Source organism: Pristis pectinata, chromosome 3 (genome assembly GCF_009764475.1).
Source record: "Pristis pectinata isolate sPriPec2 chromosome 3, sPriPec2.1.pri, whole genome shotgun sequence".
In the NCBI taxonomy this organism is placed as follows: domain Eukaryota; kingdom Metazoa; phylum Chordata; class Chondrichthyes; order Rhinopristiformes; family Pristidae; genus Pristis; species Pristis pectinata.
The window spans coordinates 120,887,121-120,910,782 of record NC_067407.1 but is presented as its reverse complement, the minus strand read 5'-3'; the positions used below and the strand labels follow the sequence as shown (position 1 = coordinate 120,910,782).

Here is a 23,662-nt window from a genome sequence, read left to right as displayed (position 1 = left end):
ATTGTTCTCCCGATCTCTTTGTATTACATGTACAAACATTGATGTTATATATTAATCTGTATTAATTTGAAAACTAATAAAAAGATTGAAAAAGAAGGAAAAAAAATGAGGGTAATATTAGATAAAGGTGACTGTCAGTACCAACCTAATGGATAGTGATCCTGAGACGCAATCTGTGATGATGATGATGATTTGTGAAATTTGTATTGGAAAACAAGTTGAGAGACTGCAGTTCAATGCTTCAAGTGAGACTTAGTTAAACTTGATTTTTAAAAAAAAATAAGTACTGCGATTGTACGTCTCCTATGTGTTCTGCCAACTGGAGGAAAAAGTAGTGTGTTATTGCTAAGTTTGATGCAAGTGTTGGTTTGGAACTTGCATTATGTTGATGGAGCAGAAGTTGAATTTTATTTGAAATATTTTGATTCCTTCTGCAGTAGACTTCATTGAACAAATGCAGATAGTTTGGATTTAATTATTTAGTATTTTAATCAAGAGTTAAGATGTTGAAGTTGATTGTGGGCAGCCTCCATTATTCTGTGCAGGGTTGAGCTTTGCTGCCTGCTGAGGCAAGGAATGTTTACACTTTGCCTTTGCAGCTCACATTGTTGTGGTGGAATTTCACCAGTCATTTTAATGCAACTTAAAATGGGCAAACCCATTTCTGGATACAAACAGTATCTTGGAGGGACATGAATTATAAAGACTGTTTCTATATTTTGTATCTCTCTGCATGTGACAATAATAAACCAATTTGCCAATTTAAATAAGGGACAAAGAGGGAAGTTTCATTTGAGAGCATCTTCCCTGTTTCCTCCAAATCTAGACTTAACAAACAGACTTTGGAGAAGAGGGGGATATTTTGTAATCAGAATTTTTAGTCTTCCGGCATCTATAAAACGCACAACAAAGTGCTCAGATTTCCACAAGTATATTTCCAATCAGTGCATTTCATATTTATACATTCACCAAGTGATAATAAAATATTGATTTTTTTTTTGTTTCAGGGTTACTTTGAAAGCTGTAACATTCATCGTAATCGAATAGCTGGTTTTGAGGTGAAAGCCTATGCTAATCCCACAGTGGTTAAATGTGAAATTCATCATGGCCAAACAGGAGGAATTTATGTACATGAGAAAGGACGTGGCCAGTTCTTAGAGAATAAAATCTATGCAAATAATTTTGCCGGTGTATGGATTACATCAAACAGTGATCCGACAATTAGGTAAGCCTTTTACTCTCATTATACTTAGAAAAATAAATATTCTTCTGGGTAGGTTAATGTTTCTTACCTATATTTTTTTTCTCTCCCCAGGGGAAATGCTATTTTTAATGGAAATCAGGGTGGGGTTTACATCTTTGGAGATGGCAGAGGCCTTATAGAGGCAAATGACATCTATGGTAAGTTGAGGAATATAACTGCCTCTATTCATTTTTACATTTTTAGTTTTTAAGTATATAGTGCTTTTAAAAAAAAATGGAATATTTTTATCCTAGGAAATGCATTAGCTGGAATACAGATTCGAACAAATAGTTGTCCAATTGTCCGTCAAAATAAAATTCACGATGGCCAACATGGAGGTATTTATGTGGTAAGTCTATAAAGAGGGATTTGTTGGTATAGGCATGGGGATAGTTGATGGGTAAGACTAAATTGAACTTCAAAAGAAAATGAAATTATCATGGTTTTGTTTGCTTTAAGAGGCAAACTAAATTTAAATTGGAAGTTAAATTTGCAAATGCTTCTTAACCAACAAAGGTTAACATTTTATAATATGAAAATCTCAGTCATGGCTTTTTTTTTGCTACTCTTATAAATTGCTGTTGAATTAATTGTCAAATAGCCCAATGAAATTATAATCAGGAAAACTGAAATTGGAAAAATAAAACATACTAAAATGCACAAGTGATTAGATTTATACAGGTGATTGCAATTTCAGCTGTCTTAGCTCTCTGTGCACCCTAACAGATCTGTATATTTTCAGAATTTTCTGTTCTTGCATAATTCTTTGAAGTGTTACATAATTCTATGATCACCTGTAAACAATGTCTTTTCCCTTAGTAACTATGTGATTTTTTTTTGATGTAGTTAATTGCAATTGCTGTTCCAGTAAAACAATTCACTCTTTTTGCCACAATGCCTTAATTCTTTTAAGGGAATCAGAAATAAGAATCAACAAAAAGGTGCACAGCAAACTGTAATCTGTTTAGGGGAGGAGGACTGGATCAAATGAGATCTGTAGAAATCTATACAAATTGACACTCTTTTAACACTTCAAACATAAATTCCATTCTAAATTGTTCAATATTACAAGTGGTGGGAAATGTGTCTTGTCAGTCTGCACTAAATTCCCAATTATTGACTTCTGTTGTTAAGCACGAAAAAGGGCAAGGTGTAATTGAAGAAAATGAAGTGTACAGTAATACCCTGGCAGGTGTGTGGGTAACAACAGGAAGTACACCAGTGCTACGGCGAAACAGAATACACAGTGGCAAACAGGTACGTTCCATTTCAGTTAGATGTTTTCATAAATCTTGTGGGTCACCAGTACTACAGTATCCATGACAAGAGTGTTTGTTTTGTAAGGTGGGTGTTTACTTCTATGACAATGGCCATGGAGTGCTTGAAGATAATGATATCTACAATCATATGTACTCAGGGGTTCAGATCAGGTAAGATGCATGTTCATATTGGTCACTGTTCTAATTTAAACATCTGATTGTCTTGTGCCTTCAACTGTTAGCACAGATGGGAAGAAACTATGTGCAGTAAGGCAGTAGTTTATTGCGTAGCTGTTAAATATACTCTGAGTTACATTTGGGAGTTGAGAAGTGAATGGCACAGTAGGATTGCCTGTTTGCCACTAACTCTTCCTGTTTACAGTTTTTATACAAATGGAGAAAAGTAACGTAGAAAGCTCTTCATTGTTATTTTATGACCTTTTTTTTGTCTTAAGTTTTACTGGTGACCACAAATTTCCTCAAAGCTAGCAGTAATAGCACTCCATGTAGTATTTCAATTTTTGAAATGTTTTAAGAAGTTTTTTCAATGTGACTGCAAATGTAGGTATTTCTTCATGTGTAAATGTGTAGTATTAAATAAGTGAAAAAGGATTTGGATAAAAATTAATTTGGTCACATGGTGCATTTATAATGACCATTGCAAACCACGGACATTTTGCCTTCCATGTGAATGTATAGACTTAGAAGGCAGTTTGTGCTTTTATATTGTAACTGCAATATAGGTTTGTGGCTTATCTGTAATGGTAGCATCAGACCAGATCAAGGAATTTCAGAAGAGGATTTCACATACAACAGCTCAGCAGCCATGATATTATGCTAAAAATTACAATGCTGTTTGTTAGAAAAGTCTGTGAAAGCATCTGCAGTACAAATTGGAAGGTAAGATGTTTTCAAATGGGTAAACTGAATGGAAATGAAAAAGAAAATAGTAAAAAGTTCCAGGTTAGAGATGTGCAATACCTTTTCTTCTGAATTGCTTGCTGTGGAAAAAATTTCTTTGATTTCTGATGTTAGTAGTTTTTAAATTTATTCATGTTGCTTGGCTCATGGTGTAGCCCTGAAATATGATGCGTTTACTCAGATCATAGCAATCCCTGTTGTTTTATTGAAAGCATTGAGTCAGGTTGGAAAGGGACATAATTTTGAGGAGAAGGAAAAAATGTTAAGTAGAACTGTGAAGATGACAAGGATCCCTGGGTACTTTTGCACTTTTCATAACACCATTCAGGTCCCTTTACAGCCAGTGAAGTACTTCACAGTACAACAGTGACTGCATTTGAGAATTGTAGTTCGGAACAACAAAGACACCATCCCGTTTTATTTGCTGCTCATGCAATTTTTGCTTATTGATGTGCTCTCCCTGGAGTTCGGTTATACAGTGCAGATCTGTTCTGGGCAGATGCTGTAATATTGTTGTGGTTGAGAATACCTCCTGTGGGGTGCCCAATGGTTTGGTGATTGGATGACTTCAGTGTCTAATTTACAATCCATAAACTCTATAAATGGAAACATTTTCACAGAAGCCAAACACGGGAATCAGAAGAGGCAGTTTAGAAGTCATGGAATGAAGAACAATTGCTGATTTTTGATCAGGAGGAGCGGGAGCATTACCCTGTTCATCCTTGATTCGCATCCTAGAAGGCAGATGGAGTCTTGAGGAGGACTTTTGTGACAGATTTCACTTTGTTGTGAAAGTTTGTCTCTAATTGGTCGATTCGGAGATGAATTTTTGTTGGTATCTGAAAATCAACAATTTTGTTTGTAGAATGCCACTACTGCAAAGTAAAAACACTTTTGTGCATTCTCTATAGTTGTATTTAAGATGCACTTATTGAATAAAAGTGAGTTTTGATCTTTTGATGAAATGTTGCTGCTTTCTCCTTTTTATGAAAGTACTGGGACTTGCTAACTTACGATCATCAGTGCTAGATTCATTCTTGTGTATCTGAAAAATTGCTTTGACAGTTGGGGTGGACACTAATTGTGGTGAGCACAAGACCTGTGTTCAGTTATATTGGTACATCTTACTTTGCACAGCAGATCGAGGCTTGTGTGTGCTTTCTTCCCTCTCCCTGCAGATCACCTTCTCATTGTTTTATGACCTGCTAACTAAGAATGTCCTGTAGATTGAACCTAGAACCTTTTTGTTTGTGGTTGCATTTATTTTAATTTGTCTTGTACATATTGAAGTGCTAATTGTATAGCACAGAAAATGCAGAACTTTATCACGTATAGGTATTATTTTCTATTAATTGCACATTAATTGTATTAGCCATTATGTTCAATAGTAGTTTGTGTACTTTATCTTCCAGAGATTTTTTTTCCTCATTCTGCAACATGGTAGATCAATTCAGGTGGTATACGTGGAGTGGCAAAAGCCTTTGATGTCATGAATTAAATTCTATATAAGAAACCATAAGATTTTCAGGCTTGGGACATCTGTGTGCTATTTAAATTTACTAGTAATAACTTTGCCTTCCAGTTCTCAATAAATAGTGTACCAGATTTACTAAATATAGATACTTAAAATGTTGTTGTACTGTGGATAGTTTTTTCCTTTGCACTGGAGTTTATATATTATCCAGTATTACACTTGCATTTGGAAAATGGCCACAGTTTTTAAGTTTTCATCTTAGAAATATTTCTTTCTAGTACAGCAGTAAGATATCAATCTTAGTCTGGTTTAAAACTTGTGATTCACAGAACTGGAAGCAACCCTAAGATTCGACGCAACAAAATCTGGGGAGGTCAGAATGGTGGCATTCTTGTATACAATTCTGGTAAGAGTCCAATATGGTTACAGGTTGTCTCATTGTTTTTCTGTTGTGTTTTATTTTCCACCTTAATTTCAGATCCAAGTGAAAATATTTCTTGATGTCAATTAATACAGGTCTTGGGTTTATAGAAGATAATGAAATATTTGACAATGCAATGGCCGGTGTTTGGATTAAAACAGACAGTAATCCCACACTCAGACGGAACAAAATCCATGATGGCCGAGACGGGGGTATCTGCATATTTAACGGAGGCAGGGGTAAGATTTATAGCTTAAGATTTAAAATAAAATTGCACAGTTTAGCTTCCCAAAGGACAGTCTGTCTACTACCGAGCCATGACGCCCGTGGTTCTGGCATGATCCATGGCTTGTGGTGTGTTAACTTCTGTCAGTGAGACAAATAAAACATTTCTAAAATTTACTTACTTTTCCTTGGAGCAGAAGGGGGAAATCACTTAGGGTTCCTGTTGGTCACCATCCAGTAAAATGAATACATCAGATTAGAACAAGAATGGGCTCTCATATCCTTAACATTTGAGTTCCTTGCTTCCTATTGAGACTTCGAGTGTGCTTATTCCTCTTGAAGCTGAGCACTGTGGCATACATGGAGCCTTGTACCATTGTATTATTATATTTCTGAATTGTATCATTTTACATTTTAGCAAGTGTTGCAAAGTAAAACCATTTTAGTTGTATTCTGAAAGGAATATTGTCTTGGGTTCCTTGATGCAAAACACAAATTTTTGTGTGTTTTAAGCTTGACAAGTTTCTGGTTGTCAGTTGTATAAATTGTAACAGAGAAACATCCTGGGTTTGAAAACCTGTAGGTTTGCAAATGAGAAAATTGGCAAAACTTATTGCAGTCATTGTTTATCTGAAAACAAGATGAGTAATTTCTTATCATTGGCAGGTTTTTGGATTTTAACATGTCATAACTATTCATTTATAGTTTTGTGTCCAAGTTCAATTGTTTATTCCATAGTAACCGTGTTAAACTGTTGTAGTTCACCAAAAGCTTTTGTCACGAACCAGCAGCAAAAGAAACACACTGAGCATGATTCAGCGTTAAAAACTATTTTATTAATCACTACTTATGATAATACGTCAAATAAAAGTAAAAAAAAAATGTTAGTATGTTAGAATTCAAGAATGTTAAACCTCGAACGTTAACCCCAAAACTAAACTCTTCGTGTGTGTGTGTGTGACAAAGTCCAAAACTCCCAGTTCCGGAATGGTTCTTAAAGTTCAGTTCCGCAAGTCATAAGGTGAAACATGAGCAAGGGCTTCTTCAACAACCACCGTTGTCTGAAGATAAGACGTAGATGTAGAAAAACATAGAGAGAGTACATACGAAATCCAAATGTTCCACGATGGAACCCAAACGACACTTCAGTGTTTACTCGGTAGTGACTTCCTCACCCCGAAAAGCATCCGAACCGTGGTCGTCCACACACAAATACCTGTTTCCTTCTACAGGTCAGCAACAAAGTGAACTCCACCGGATTACTTCCAACTTCCATACATGGATTTCAGTGGCAAACACAGTTATTGTTTCTCATCCATCGATAGAGAAAACAAGCAGGCTGGTGTCTCTCTCCCTTCTCTCTCTCTCTTCTTCTGACTTCTTCTGCCTTCTTCAACAACGTCATTACGTCCTTTATCTTCTATTGACGTAAGCACGCCCCACACACACATACACACACACTCTCTATCTTAAAGGGACTTTCACTGAGTCCATAACACTTTAAATGTTATTTACAGAAGTGCAGAAATAAGAAAATCCCAAATTATAACAAGAGCATCACTTTCTGAGAGAAAATTCCAAGAACAAATAGCTTGCACATTTTATTGTTGTAACTGAATAAATCTTTGTTAAAAATTGTTAGGATCAGGATTTAAAACAATTGATATGCTGGAATTTTATATGGTCAGGAATTCTTTGACAACATTTTATTGAGGTATCACTGAAAGGTCAGATTGTGGCACTAATGAATAGAACTATTTTGTAAAATTACCTAATTGCCACAGGACATTTCCTGAGCTCAAAACTGAATTAAGTATTCTGAGCTAAGGAAAATCATATTTTTCCAGTTCCTTGGAAAAGATTGGCAACTTGATTGCTGATTTAGATAGCTTGCGCTGGATATGTATGCTCAATAAGATCAAGTATCTGCATTTTGTTGCTTCAGTTGACACTATCCAAATTTGTTTCATGTGGGACCTTTTAATTGTAGTCTGGAAATCTGAGCTGATTTTTGTGATTAGGATTTCAGAAGTAATTATTTATTGAAAGCTTTCATACCTGAAAGTACATCTCATCTTTGTTTCAGTTGTGAAAAGTCTGATTGATTTGCTCGCAACATCCTCTTTGAATAATGTCTATCCTAGGTCTGCTTATCTCATTTGGTAGTGCTCTCAATATTGCTTGTCCTGCAACATTGCCAGACATTTCATAGTCAAGTAGATGCTGAAGATTCTGTTGCACTTAAACAGAAAAGTCATGGGCTTTGCCAGCCTTCCTCGTTCAATGCCACCAAAACAGTTTGGTATAGATTTTTGCACCATTGAGTTTTAAGATATCTGCCCACAAAGATCCACTAATCTCTTGTCACTTTGACTTTCCCCATTTCTGATTTTGCTAACTGGTATTGGCTTGAGTGAATCCCCGATTCCAGTAATAGTGAGCGCATTGAACAATCGGTCATATTGGAAAAATTCCCATATACCCAACTGGGAAATGTAATTATTAGTTACCCTTTTATATCCTTTGCAGAATGCAAAGTAAAGGTTGGAGCATGCATATTAGATTAAATTAAAGTATCAGAAATAAGTTTGTTTATAAACAAAGTTTTAAAATCCATTACATTTTAGAATATTTCAGTGTGGTTTTAAGAGCCAGAGATTGATGAACAGAAAAATGCTATTTTAAAACTGTCAAATCTAATGCAAGATGCAATATTCTTAAGGTAGTTCACGTGAGAATAATTTGTAAATATCTGGAATCTTTGGCACTTCACTGGTTTTCCAGGAGCATGCTAAAGGAGTATATAAAACAACGCAACCTGCACGGGAGTGCTTCATCATTGATATCAACTATGGGATTTCCATGGCTCTCTGAGTGGAAATTCCAAAATGACTTTGATTCAAGGTGTAATAACCTTTTTGTAAGACTCTGCCCTCTAGCAAACGTAACAACTAAAATACAATGTCATGGTGACTACACTTCAAAAATAATCAGATGTATGGCGCCGGAGCGTGGCGACACGTTGCAAGCTGCTCTCTACAGATCTACTCATTACCCTTACTATAATCGTTCTACACTTTTAAACATCAATGCACTTTGTACTGACTCAATGTAATTGCACTGTGTAATGAATTGACCTGTACGATCGGTTTGTTAGACAAGCTTTTCTCTGTACCTTGGTACAAGTGACAATAATAAACCAATAGCAAATAAAAATGTTTATTTTTAAATTTTATACATTTAAAAATATAAAAGCTGGATAAGTCTGGATAAAAACAAAATACCATTCCCACTGCCTATGTTGACCAAAAAAAAATGGTATCGCTTAGCAATCTTCTTCATCAATTTCAAAGTTGCCAGCCTATATCATCTTAAATTGCTTCAGGCAGAATATCAGTGGTTGCTCATTTGTTTGCACCTTGCATTGCATGTAACAAATGAAGCAAATGTCACAATGCAACTAATAAACGGTCTACTCTCATTCATTTCGTAAATTGAGAGCAGCAATGTTGATGCTGATAAATTGAATGCTTTCCAATCATTTTTGAATCCAGTTGCCTGGAAATTTAATTGCACAGAATGCTGTTTTCTAACATCACGTAATCGCTTTTCATGAGTGAAGGACAATACTGCCATTTCCAGATTGACTCTCATAGCTTGGAAAATTGACCAGGCACTTCCTACCACGATTTACCCTTGTATTCAGGATCTGATTTCTGCTTTCTCACACAATGACATCATTCCCCAGGATATTTCTTTTATAGCACTGAGAAAGAACTTTGGTCTTGTTAAACTGAACATACTCATCATTGTGTGATCCTGGGTTAATGTGGTCTTCCCAACCCCCATCCCCCACCCACCAACATACTAATTGATGTGCTTGAATTTCCAGGCAGTTATGTATTAGTATTCCCATGTGCCTACTGCCATTGTCCTTCAGGTGATAGAGATTGGCAGTTTAGGAGGTGCTGTCAACATCTCCTTGGTAAGGAATTGCAGTTCATTTCGTAGATGGTGGCATTGCAGTCACTTTGTGTGAGTGGTGGAAACAGTTTAGGCTGGTGAAGGGTGCAGTCAAGTGGGCTACTTTATCCTGAAGGGCTTTGAACTGCTTGAATATCATAAGAACCTAACTTATCCAAGACAATGGAGTATTTCATTACACTGCTGGCTTGTAACTTGTGGTGAGACTATGTAAGGTGAGAGGCGAGTCATTCTGATAGCTGCAGTATTTATGGGACTGGTCCAGTTGAATATCTAGTCAATGGTGAGCACCATCCCACTTCACTACTCTCCATAAAGATCATGTTAGTAGGGGCCCTATCAACAGTAATGCCTTTGAATGTTGAGGGGAGTTAAACTTTCTTAATGCAAATGGTCTTTGCCTGCTATTTGTTGCGTTAATAATACAAGTTGAACAGGGTTATCAGCACTTGCCTGAATGCTGTCTCGTCCTTGAGAATGCTGGCATTTGTTGCTTCATTCTCTGAGAATTGCAAATAGAATTGAACATTGTGCAATCCATAGTGAATACTGACTGTATAATGGCAGGAAGATCATTGGTGAAGCGTCCTAGGGTGTTATTCTGAAGAACTCCTGCAGCAGTATGGTGGGACTGAGGTGATTGAGCTACAAATGGAACTTTTTTTTTGGTGATTACATAATTTTATCCACTGAAGGGATTTCCCCTTGATTTCCATTGACTTCTATTTTGCAGGGATTCTTTCATATGTGTGGTTAAAATGCTCTCACGATGTTTAAGCTACTCACCCTCATCATGCCTTGCATCTAGAATACAGCAATTTTTTTTTCTGTGCTTGTACTGTGATGTGATCTGGAGCCAAATGATCCTGGTAAAACCCAAACTGGGCATCAGTGAGGGGTATTTTGTCAAGCATACAGTGGCATGCAGAAGTTTGGGCACCCCTGGTCAAAATTTCTGTTACTGTGAATAGCTAAGCGAGTAAAAGATGACCTGATTTCCAAAAGGCATAAAGTTAAAGATGACACACTTTTTTATTTCCATCCTTTACAGTTTCAAAATAACAAAAAAGGAAAAGGGCCCGAAACAAAAGTTTGGGCACCCTGCATGGTCAGTACTTAGTAACACCCCCTTTGGCAAGTATCACAGCTTGTAAGTGCTTTCTGTAGCCAGCTAAGAGTCTCTCAATTCTTGTTTGGGGAATTTTCGCCCATTCTTCCTTGCAAAAGGCTTCTAGTTCTGTGAGATTCTTGGGCCGTCTTGCATGCACTGCTCTTTTGAGGTCTATCCACAGATTTTCAATGATGTTTAGGTTGGGGGACTGTGATGGCCATGGTAAAACCTTCAGCTTGTGCCTCTTGAGGTAGTCCATTGTGGATTTTGAGGTGTGTTTAGGATCGTTATCCTGTTGTAGAAGCCATCCTCTTCATCTTTAACTTTTTTTTATAGACGGTGTGATGTTTGCTTCCAGAAATTGCTGGTATTTAATTGAATTCATTCTTGCCTCTACCATTCTTGCCACTGGCTGCAACACAAGCCCAAAGCATGATCAATCCACCCTCGTGCTTAACAGTTGGAGAGGTGTTCTTTTCATGAAATTCTGCACCCTTTTTTTCTCCAAACATACCTTTGCTCATTGCGGCCAAAAAGTTCTATTTTAACTTCTTCAGTCCACACTTCTTGTTTCCAAAATGCATCAGGCTTGTTTAGATGTTCCTTTGCAAACTTCTGACGCTGAATTTTGTAGTGAGGATGTAGGAAAGGTTTTCTTCTGACGACTCTTCTATGAAGGTCATATTTGTGCAGGTGTCACTGCACAGTAGAACAGTGCACCACCACTCTAGAGTCTGCTAAATCTTCCTGAAGGGCTTTTGCAGTCAAACAGGGGTTTTGACTTGCCTTTCTAGCAATCCTACAAGCAGTTCTCTCGGAAAGTTTTCTTGGTCTTCCAAACCTCAACTTGACCTCCACCGTTCCTATTAACTGCCATTTCTTAATTACATTATGAACTGAGGAAACGGCTACCTGAAAATGCTTTGCTATCTTCTTATAGCCTTCTCCTGCTTTGTGGGCATCATTTATTTTAATTTTCAGAGTGCTAGGCACCTGCTTAGAGGAGCCCATGGCTGCTGATTCTTGGGACAAGGCTTGAGGAGTCAGGGTATTTCTAAAGCTTTGAAATTTGCATCACCTCACCTTTCCTAATGATGACTGTGAACAAGCCATAGCCCTAACAAGCTAACCAAGGTCTGAGAGCTTAAATCTCTTGGGGTGCCCCAACTTTTTCATGGCGCTCCTTTCCTTTTTCCACTCTAAAATTGTACAAAACAAAAATAATACACTAATCTTGCTTAAAATGTTGAAAAGAATGTTTCATCTTTAACTTTGACTTTTGGAGATCAGTTCGTCTTCTACTCAACTATTCACAGTAACAGAAAATTTGACCGGGGTGCCCAAACTTTTGCATGTCACTGTATGCAGGTCGATAAATGTCAACGTAGTGTTCCATAGTGACTGGAAACAGAATAAAGGACAGCAATTGGCTGGAGTGGATTCATCCTGTTTTTCACAAACAGGACAATTTTCCATATTATTAGGTAGAAGCCAGTATTGCAATAATATTAGAACAGCTTGGCTAAAAGCAAGCTGGTGGCTAAAAGCAAACTACTCCAATTGCTGGAAATGTGTAATTAAAAATAGAAAATGCTGGAAATCTTCGGCAGGTCAGACTTGTCAATGGAGTGACAAACAATTGAGGTTCATCTTTTGTTGGGACTGATGATAAATCATCAACCTGATACGCTAACACTTTTTTTCTTTCTGCCTGATCTTCTGATTTGTGTATTTTTATTTGATTTGAACTGTGGCTAAAGTGATTGTAGTTCTGCAGTGCACATATTCAGCACTACAACTGGGATTTATCTGGGAACTTCTGTGATGATTGGGATCAAGCTGAGTTGGGTCATCCATTCAACTTCTAATTGAACATGGTTGCAAATGCTTCAGCCCCATTCCTGACCATCAGTATAGGAGGAAGTTTATATGGGTTGTCAAGTCCAGACTAGCTCTAACTAAGAGAAATTCTGCTAGTCCCACTCCCCCATCATTTCTCAATGGCTCTTCAAATTCTTTACTTTCAGGTAATTATCCGGCTTCCTTTTCAATGCTACAATTGAAGCAGTTTCTACAACTATCCCTGGCAGTATCTCGCTGTTTGTAAAAGAAAATTTCCTCATCACTCTTGGTTCTTTTGCCAGTCCTTGACCCTTCCACCAGTTGGAAAAAATTCTTTCTGTCTGCTCTGTCTATATACTTCATGATTTTAAATATATTTATCAGATCCTCTTGTGGTTACCTCTGTTCCAAAATGATTCTGGTTATTTTTGGTAAATCTTTTCTGCATTCTCACTTAAGCCTTTACATATTTTCTAAAATATGGTGTCCAGGACTGGACATTATACTCCCATTCATGGCCAAACCAATGTTTACAAAGGTTTATTATGGCTTCCTTACTCTTCTGCACTATGCTTCCTTTGCCCTTAAATTTTCCACGTGCTTTTGCTTAAGTTCCACACAGTGGTGTATCTAAAACAGTACAGCTCCGTCTACTTGGCATCTTGGACTGTGTAAATAAGACAAGCAAATGCAAAGTTCTTTAACCAATCAGAATAACCTTTTTTTTAAGACCAGCATTGAATGGTGGAATAGTAGATTGGATGACAAAATAGATACAGAAACTTAAATGAGAAAATTCTATCAAGGGAAGTAAATAAAAGGTTGAAAAAATAAATCAATCAGAATGAGATTCCACACTTCATTTTGTGTATGAAAAGGATTGTTTGATTTTGATAGCTACTGTGTAGTTAATTGGACTGGCATGTTAAAATTAACTTTGTGGCAACTTCAGTATGTTTTCACAACTAATGCCCAGGACATCAGTGTTGTTCAGTAGGTTTGAATGGGGACCAAATAAGAGAGTACTGAAAATACTTGTATCTGTGAAGGGAGCAACTAAAGTAAACATCTTGGGATGATGACTTTCCTTTGTGTGGGTACTACCTGACAAGCTGAGCACTTCCTAACTTTGGATTATCAATATCCATTGTTCCTGTTTGTATGTTTGAACACAAAATTATTCATTCTGCAAAGGAGTGGCACATCTCCATTCAAAACCCAGAATTTCACATTTAGTTGCATTTCTGTTTAATTGAAATTGCTGTCTGTGTAGAAAAAGTGGTGAGGTTATTTTCTACTTGAGAATCTGGCCTGAGGCTTAGCATATTTTCTCAATTTTTGGAGAACACATTGCAATAAGTTAACTTTTGGTCAGAAAGTTTTGTGTGGCACATAAGAGGGACTAGGTTACAGGAAACTTGTGGGAGAGGGGTTGGGACTGATGGGGAATGTTCTGGGAGCCAGCATAGACGTGCTGAATGGCAATCTCCCATGTTATAAGGAAATGTGAGGAATTATTTATTAACCTGACAAATCAAATCTGCTTTTCCGACTCAGATCGTGAAGCATGCAACGTAGCTTAACTGTTTAAACTATTCTTCCCCTTTCTTTGAAACAGGTATACACTTCAAATGTGCTTTTATGATGCATCATGAAGCTGGTAGCGATATCTAGTCATTCAGAAATGCTGGTTGGAACTTTAAACTCAACAATATCACTGGGTGTGGAAGATCATTTAACCCATCAAGCCTGTCCCTCTGTAAGAACATTTGAAAACAGGAACAGGAGACCCCTTAGCCCCTCAAGCCTGACCTGCCACTCAATGTGATCCTGGCTGATCTGCCTCGGGCCTTACCTCCTTTTCTATCAGTTACTGTTTACTTTGCACAATTTATTGTTACAGATTCTATCCACCCATTTAATTTACAATAACAAAACTATATAATGATGGATTGAGCTCCAGTAAAAATCACACACGTACAATTTAGTACATAATTCAACAATTTTTTGAAACTTTTTTTTACTGTAAAGGGATCATAGAGAGTATACGATTTGAAATCTATTGAAGTGGATTTTGTTGGAGAATATTTCACATTGCAAATCTTGCATAGTTCTTTGGGTTGAGGATGACTTTCTTCCAGTTCAGTTTTGTCACTTCTGAGAGTTCCATTGACGATTCAGAGTCTGCCATAGGTGGGTGAATTGTTTAGGATGTTTCTCGCTTCTGTTTGGCCTTGGCTTCCGTGGGCTCTTGTTATAGGAGCTTGCTGCTGTGCCTTCCATTTTAAGTGGTCATGGATCAGGGATTGCCACAAGTTGGTGAGGATGTTACATTTTTTCCCCAGAGACTTTGAGAACATCCTTGCAGCTTTCTCATTGTCCTCCTAGAAATCTCTGTGGCTTGAGTGCTTATTTTGGGCATGCTGATGTGGACTGCCCACTGGAACTAGTTGAGTGCCTCAGTGCTGGTGATGTTGACCTAGGAAAGGGCATTGTCATTGATTTGCTGATCCTGTCAATGGATTTGGAGGATTTAGTGGAGACAGTGATGGTACTACTCTGCCAATGCCTCCTGAATCAAGATCTTGTTGAAAATACACTTCCGGTATTGATCCATCCTCAAAATCACTGGTAGGCTGTTTTCCTTCCCATAGGACATAGAACAGTACAGCACAGGAACAGGCCCTTTGGCTCACGATTTCTGTGCCGATCACGATGCCAAATTAAACTAATCCCACCTGCCTGCACTTGGTCTATATTCCTTCATCCCCTGCCTGTTCATGTGCCTGTCTAAATGCCTCTGAAACATTACTATCATATCTGCTTCCACTACCTCCCCTGGCAGTGTGTTCCAGGCATCTACACTGTGTAAGGGGGGGGAAAAAAAATACTTGCCTTGTAAATCTCCTTTTAAACATTCCCCAACATACCTTAAAGCTATGCCCTCTGGTATTTGACGTTTCCACAATGGGGAAAGAGACTCTGACTACCTACTCTGTCTGTGCCTCTCATAATTTTATATACTTTGATCAGGTCACCGCTCAGCCTCCAATGCCCCAGAGAAAACAGTCCAAGTTTGTCCAATATCTTATGCACTCCAGTCCAGGCAACATCCTGGTGAACCTCTTCTGCAGCCTCTCCAAACCCTCCATCTCCTTCCTGTAATGAGGGTGCCAGAACTGCACACAGTCCTCCAAATGTGGCCTAGCCAAAGTTTTGTACAGCTGCAACATACTTTTATACTCCACACCCCAGCAGAAAGCAAGCATGCCGTACACGTCCTTTATCACCCTATCCACTTGCGTTGCCACTTTCAGGGAGGAATGGACTTGCACCCCAAGATCCTTCTGTACATCAATGCTCCTAAGGGTCCTGCCACTTACTGAGTATTTTCCTCTTGCATTTGACCTCCCACCCACCTGGGACATTCTCTCTTCTCTGCTCTTCCATCGGGTAGAAGTTACAGGAGCCTGAGGGCACATACCACCAGATTTAAGGGCAGCTTCTACCCCACTGTAATGAGACTATTGAACTGTTCCCTTATACAATGAGATGGACTCTGACCTCACGATCTACCTTGTTGTGACCTTGTACCTTATTGTACTGCGCTTTCTCTGTAGCTGTGACACTTTACCCTGTACTACATCAATACACTCTGTACTAACCCAATGCTGTAACTGCACTGTGTAATGAATTGACCTGTACGATCGGTTTGTAAGACAAGTTTTTCACTGTACCTCAGTACAAGTGACAATAATAAACCAATACCAAAGTGCTACACCTCACACTTACCCGGATTAGGCTCCCATCTGCCATTTCTCCACCCATATTTCCAATAGATCTATATCCTGTGGTATCCTTTGACAACCTTCCTCATTATCCACGACTCTGCCAATTTTTCTTTTGTCTGTAAACTTTACTAATCAGCCCACCTACATTTTCATCTAAATCATACAACAAACAACAAAGGTTGTTACATTTATTTTCTAATTCTTTCTGTTCCTTTTTCTCTTTTAATATTTATTTCCTTCAATTTATTTCTCCTTGTGGACCTGATTTGTCTTCAGTTCATCCTATTTCCTTTTTGTTCCTGTTTCTTTATCAGTCCTCAGTTAAGGTTATACATGATTGGTCCCGCTATTGACTAAGGTTGCAGATGACCCATTGACCTTGCCATGCTATTATAAACTCACGTTTCCAGTGTGTTGTACAAGAAAAAAATCCAGTCTAATGGTCTACGTGGGTTCAGAATGCATGTACATGAGTACACAAAGTATATGCAAGCAAGTTTTTTTTTTCTCTTCCATTGCATTTTAAAAATGAAAAGTCAAGGCTTTACATAAGGGTTGTGATTGCTAGTTAGTTAGGGGTTGTTAAGATGCCATGGACTTGTATTACATTGTACTATGCTGTACCACTTTCATTTGTAGGACTTCTTGAAGAAAATGATATCTTCAGGAATGCTCAAGCTGGTGTCCTTATTAGCACAAACAGCCATCCTGTGTTACGGAAGAACAGGATATTCGATGGATTTGCAGCAGGTCTGTAACTTAATCTAAAAAGACTTTGGGGTCAAGTTAGTTGTTAGTTGTTGAGTGACATTGTTTAATGTAAGAGAATGTATTGAATTACAAAGTATCAGTTGGCCTTGGTTTGGAAAAAGCAACACTATTGCCAGTATATGTGCTTTCTTATACAAAACTGTGACCAATTGCCTTTTTTATTTGAGGTATTGCACATGCTAATGGAGATTATGGAATGGATCCATAATCCCATGCCTCTTGTAATGCTCTCTGTAGGTATCTGCTAGAAGGGTGTTCTGTGTTTAAAAAAAAATTACTTGTGCTTTTGAAGCAAATTTATAAAATAACTCAAATAGCAGGACTCATTTTACTTAAGTAATTTTAATTCACCGAAATGTTACAGATTTTAAATACTTTTGATTTCCTTCACATATTTATTAATTTTGTAAGCTCTGCCTTATGGTTGTATTTTCTTGTACTAATGTATTTTCCATTCCATACTTTGTTTCACGAGTGTGTAAATTAGAAAAGAAAAAAAGTCTCAAAACTAAAATTGTAAGTGAAGTTTTAAAGATACAATAACTTGCATTGATGGCTGCCAGTTCTCTTGATGTTCAGGAGAAAACTCTTTCATGACATGGCAGAATGAACTAGCTGCTCCAAGCAACGATCACATTTGGTAAATGCAGGATCTGGGACCTAGTGTTTCATGCAGCAATTTCCATTGAAATGCAGGAGGTGGCAGAATTTATTATTTTTCCCTTATGAAAGCCTGATTCAGCAAAATGGAAAGGCCAGTAGTCTGATTGAAATACCCAATATTTCTACTTCCCTAATCTGAGTGGTTTGGATACTGGTATCCTGGTCTGTAGAGACTGAATCCAGGTCCAGACATATTCAAAGACTGCAGGCATTAACAATAAATTGGATGATTTATGAAAAGGAGCTGAAAAGAGTCATGCCAATTTTCCTTGACTGGCTTTTGAATGCTCATGATCCAAGGTGCTTTCATACTAGCTGATTAAATTATTGCCCTCATACTGTCATAGAATAGGTTCTAAATACATTGATGAATCCCAAATCTCAATTCCACTGTAGTCAGTGGAAACAAAATTGGATCAAAGGATTTGCTTCAAATACATCAAAAATCTAATTAACCATAATAGGTCCAGAACTTAATGGAGTAGCTGAAAAGTCCACTGTTCATTTTAACTTACAGTTCCAGCTGTATTTAATCATTGGCCTTATTTTACAGGTATTGAAATAACAAATCATGCTACAGCTACTCTAGAAAACAATCAGATTTTTAACAACCGGTTTGGAGGGTTGTTTCTGGCATCTGGTGTAAACGTTTCAATGAAAGGTATAAAATATTTTTTTCCTGCTATTAGAGTTAAATGATAGTTTTTTTTATTTCTTACTGATAAAGTGGGATTTGTTGGATACAAGAGTAAGGAAGTGCGTCCTTTGCAGGGGAATGTAATTCTTACTGAAATTGTACGTGGCCTTGGTGAGATTATACACAGAATGTTGTGCAGTTTTAGCCTTATGAAAGGATGGACTTGCTATAAAAGGAATGCAGCAACGATTCACTAGATTAATTCCAGGGTGGTAGATTTGCTGTATGAGAAGTGATGAGTAGACTAGGTTCTAGAGTTTAGAAGAGTGAGAGGAAATCCCACTGAAACTTAAAATTCTTATGGGGCTCGATAGGCTAGATGCAGGGAGAACATTTTCCCCGGCTGAGGAAACTGGGACCAGCCAGGAGGCATGGATTCAGAGTTGGGCTGATCAGGACTGAGAGGAGGAGAAATTTTGTCACTCGAGGGCCATGAACCTTTGAAGCTCAGTGGTACTGCAGGTAATGCAGCTGGCTCACAGATTCAGCAGTCCAGTCTTGATTCTGATCTCTGGCACTGTTTGTGTGGAGTTTGCACATTCTGTGACTCTGTGTCTTTCCTCCAACATCCCAAAGGCAATACTGCTTATTTGGTTGATTAGAAAATTTTAAATTATCCCTGTTGTAGGTTATTGGAGGAAGAATAGGGGTTGGGAGATGCAGATGGGTGTGTGTGAGGGAATAGGTTACAGGGTTGAGACAGGGATGAAAGGGTAGTTTTGAAATTCAGCACAGAACTGATGGGCTGAATGGCCTCCCGTGTCATTGGTTGTTGTATACATTCAAGACTGAGATCAATGGATTTCTAAACACTGGGGGAACCCAGGGTTGTGGGAAGAATTCCAGCGGTGATTTTAATCAATGGTGGAGCAGGTTTGAAGGGCCAGATGGTCTATTGCTGTATGTTTCTTATGTAGCCAGAATACTTATTGTCCGGATCAGAATTACCAACTGATCTGATTTCATCTTCACAACTGGTTGAAATACTCTATAATTGGGGATGGGGGACTGGGGTAAGAAACTTCTATCTTTATGGCCTTTGTGTCCCTTGATCTTTTTTGTATACTAAAAATAGACACATTCTGTGGAGTTAACCCTGCGGTAGCTTGTGAAGTTCCAGTGCTTAATCTGAAAGCAGCATATGTCATTGCTTGCTGTTCAACATCATGTCACTGAAATTTCCATTAACCTGCAGCTATTTCCTTGGGTGCTAAATCAGATAAGGAATATGAAGTGTGTATGAATTCCACTGTTTGAATAATTATATTCACCAAGTAGCACCTTGTAATATGTTTTAATCAATCTGTCATCAAACACTGGAATGTATTCCGAGTGTACACTCTTGTGTGGCATCGGTGACTTAAAACGAACCCACTGGATATTCTCTGGGCCACCCGTATTTATTTAAATTGTTAAAGATCGTTTAACATTTGTAATCTGTAACATAAAGTATCCCATCTACAAAAATAAGAACGCCCACAAACAGTGAGAGCAATTCCAGTCTAAATTCTCTTGTTAATTTTATGTTGCGTGCTTGGAACTAATGAAGTTTGTGGCTAAATACATGCTTCATCAAGGCTTCAAATGCTTGCTTTCCCTTTTAGGATTTGAATCGCAGCAAGGTTATTTTAGTTGGATTTTAAGCAAGGCTTAATATCCTAACTATGCCTACCTGTAGGTAACTGTTCTGGGCAAGTACTGTGTGTATGGCTGAGCACTAGCATAGGTTTTGGTTTCAATATTGAGCCATGGGCTTGATGGGATAAGAGGGTGGAGAGAGGTGGAATGCAATGGCAGAAGATGAAACTCGTGGAAATGTAAACTAGGATACTCACTATAAGTGTTGCATTTACAATTGTGCAGGCATAGTGAGTTGAACAGTAGCTTTGAAATAAAATTCTGTGAATCTAATGCTAGAACACCTTGCAGAGAGAACCACACAAAAAACTATTTATTCCTTACAAGAGAAAGTCTGAGGGGTTGAACTAATAAATTGACTTAGTAACTTTACTTTAGCTCCTTTATCCGCTGTGTAACATGATGGCTCTCTCCTCTTTTAAGATAACAAAATAATGAATAATCAAGATGCCATTGAGAAGGCTGTTAATAGGGGCCAGTGCTTGTACAAGATATCCAGTTACACCAGCTATCCCATGCACGATTTTTACAGGTAAACTTCATGAAATCTCCAAAGCTATTTTCCTTGGTTTAAAATATTGTTTTGAATTTAACTTGTTTTTTTTAAATATCATCAGGTGTCATACCTGTAATACAACAGACCGAAATGCAATCTGTGTAAATTGCATTAAAAAGTGCCATCAAGGACATGATGTGGAATTCATTAGACATGATAGGTCAGTACTGTACAGGAAACTTTCACTAACTGCATATTGTGAATGTTAGTAGCGATTACTTTTCAATTGGGATTGCTGAAGCTCCCAGGTTATTTGTCTTGTGTTTTATTTGTTCCTCTTCTGTATGCAACAAAAATCAAAGCTTGTGTGGCAGTGTAATGTTTTCCCTTTTAGTAGTTGAAACTGTTTTTGGGAACTAGTACAGGGATGACCCATAGGTCTGAAATTGTCCTGTTCCACCAGCCTTTTATCAGGAAGGAAATTTTAAGGCAATACCTGCCAAATGTGTTCATAATTCATCTTCCACAGTAGTTTGATTCCAAGCCAAATCTAATTGCTCTATCATTGGGAGGATTATCATCACGTGTATAGTGTGCTGCTGAGCAGCCCTGGTTAAAATCTAATAACTGGTTACTTGAATATCCAGAGTAAGGAGGGAAGAGACTTTCTTTGGAAATATTCTGTGATGGTGTTTATATGAATTAAATAGACCTTGTAAATACCCAATATGCAAGTAAATCCTATTGTTTTTAAAATAGAAAATATTCATGAAAGCTTTGTTAAAGGGCAAATTCCTGCTGTTAGTCTTCCTTTCCCTCTACTGAGACTTCCCCCTACGAGGTCTTCACAACTTCATGTTCCAGTTGTGGATGGACCAATAAAGGTAGTTCATGACATACTTGCTTTTGTACTCTGTGCCTCTATCAGAATATGAATGTTCTTTAACCACTTTCTCAAACTATCTTGCTACTTTCAATGAATTGCCCATGCCCAGGCCTCTGTTCTTGTACTCCTGTATTTCCTCATTGATTTCGGCTTTCCTGAATCTTACTACCACTTGGCAGATGCTAGTTGATGCAAAAATGGAAGCTCAATGTCCACCCCTTCTGACAGCCTAAAGTTTGTACCACCTGCAGATTTGGAAAGTGTACCCTGTAAATCCAAATCTATATATAAATGAAACACTGGAAACATGGGAATGTCACTGTATACTTAGTCTGAAGAACCATCTCTCATCATGACAATTTTCTGTTAATTAACCAATATTCCAATGGCTACAGCCCCTTTTATTTCACAAACTTCAGTTTTCATGATATTAAGTAGATAATGTTTTTGGCTGTAGAGATATCTATGATACAAATGCTACTTAGGACTTTGGCTGCCAGCTTTTTGCAAGAGTAATCCAAAACCAATCCCATTCTATTTTCCACAAGGCTGCACCTTCCTTTGCTTCAATTTTTTCTTTTCTCTGGCAATTTTAAATTAACTGCTTTAACATTCCCATCTGTACTCAAAACTCTCATGATAAAGCTAAGCAATGTTTGCTGTTATGAAGACTTACTCTCATCCTTGCTCAGGAATTGAATAATTAATACTTGCCATATCAATATCTGACAAATTGCTTGATGGGGTAGGCATGAAATACTGCAGAGTTCAGAACTTAATGGTGTGCAGGCACATAAGGCTATCATCATGGAAAACAAATTTGGAGGCTTTTCCTTTGTTGGGTTAGATTCGGGGAAACCAACACCCTGCCCCTATATAGTTGTTAACTGCACTTTACTCATTTGGACAGTGAACAGTATCTGTAAAAATAGAGCAAATATTGTGTATTTTTGTTGCTCTTTATTTTATTTTCTTGCTCATGTATTTAAATTGGGAATATGAAAAAAATACTTACTTTTGTTTTCCCCTTTCCTTACAGATTTTTCTGTGATTGTGGTGCTGGAACACTTTCAAATCCTTGCACATTAGCTGGAGAACCCACGCATGATACAGACACTTTGTATGACTCTGCGCCACCAATAGAATCCAATACATTGCAACACAACTGAGTTTGTGTATCCTGCCATTCTAATCAAATGCAACTCCATTTGTACAAAAACACTCTGGGGGAGAAATATCATTTGCTCAGATCTTCAGGAAGAATGTGTCATAATTTGTACAGCAGTCATGCATGTGTGGATGACACTGGAGCCCAGTCTGGTGTTCTGGCAGTGAAAGGAAAGGAGCAATCTGCTAACTCAGGATTAAGAGAAGGCTGGGTATAAATAGCATTACAGACTAAACAGCAGTGCACTATCCAAGGGACAAAAGGCTAACACTGGTTTTTGTACCCTAAATGCCATCTTGTGCAACTGCATTGTGATAATGCAGGAAAACTGTTCTGTTGGACACAATATACAGGAGTATGCTACAGCACCTATGGCAAAGGGTACTTGATTGGGTTGGTGTATGTATGGAATTGTGATCTAGCACTTCTATGTTTTTGATTTTTTAAAAAAATATTCAACTGAGACAACTGATTTTAATGCTCTTCTCATGTAGCTTTTTTTGTAAGTTCAAGCAAAACATTGTACTTGAATGTGTCCTGTTTTGTTAGCAGAACTAGACTTGCTGTAACTATACTCATGTCCCAGTATCTTAAGTTCTTTCTATGAAAGAGAAAAGAAACACTAATCAATTGTATCCCTGAGCTATTGATTAATTACAGAACATGGATATGTTCTTTTTAAAGTTATTTCCATGTCAAACTTATACTTTTGAGACTGATGGGGCTCAGCAGAGAAGAAAAAAAATAAACATCTGAAATGGTATCAGTATTTTCACCCCAGTTAAAGAAATTAAATGTTTCATTACCATGTAAATACTGTTACAAAAAGTAACTTCCAGTGCCATTTTGGCAATGCTTCTTTCTGTAATGAAGCATTTAAGTATATATGTACATATACTCAGTCTCTCCTCAATAGCTATTCATTATTGCGTATTGGTGACAGTGGGTAAAATCAACAGCTTGAAAGTGTATGCATGTACCATAACATCCTAGACTTAATATATTGTGGAGTATTCAATAACCATTATGTAGATGCTAGGTAACAATAAAAGGGTTTAATTTCCTAGGAGCA

The 23,662-nt window shown here is 37.7% G+C and overlaps 1 protein-coding gene across 2 annotated transcripts in view; it reads left to right on the top strand.

The window, feature by feature from the left end:
* fbxo11b (F-box protein 11b) overlaps positions 1-23,652 on the top strand; it is a 94,523-nt gene extending 70,871 nt beyond the window's left edge. For both annotated transcript variants that reach the window (XM_052010768.1, XM_052010769.1), the window contains 12 exons: positions 1,008-1,225; positions 1,316-1,401; positions 1,498-1,592; positions 2,378-2,500; positions 2,588-2,673; positions 5,227-5,303; positions 5,414-5,557; positions 16,911-17,021; positions 18,259-18,366; positions 20,464-20,572; positions 20,658-20,756; positions 22,462-23,652. In XM_052010768.1, coding sequence (XP_051866728.1) covers positions 1,008-1,225; positions 1,316-1,401; positions 1,498-1,592; positions 2,378-2,500; positions 2,588-2,673; positions 5,227-5,303; positions 5,414-5,557; positions 16,911-17,021; positions 18,259-18,366; positions 20,464-20,572; positions 20,658-20,756; positions 22,462-22,591 — 1,386 coding nt within the window. In that variant the 3' untranslated portion in view covers positions 22,592-23,652. The remainder of the gene's footprint in view (positions 1-1,007; positions 1,226-1,315; positions 1,402-1,497; positions 1,593-2,377; positions 2,501-2,587; positions 2,674-5,226; positions 5,304-5,413; positions 5,558-16,910; positions 17,022-18,258; positions 18,367-20,463; positions 20,573-20,657; positions 20,757-22,461) is intronic.
* The last annotated feature ends 10 nt before the right edge of the window (positions 23,653-23,662 follow it).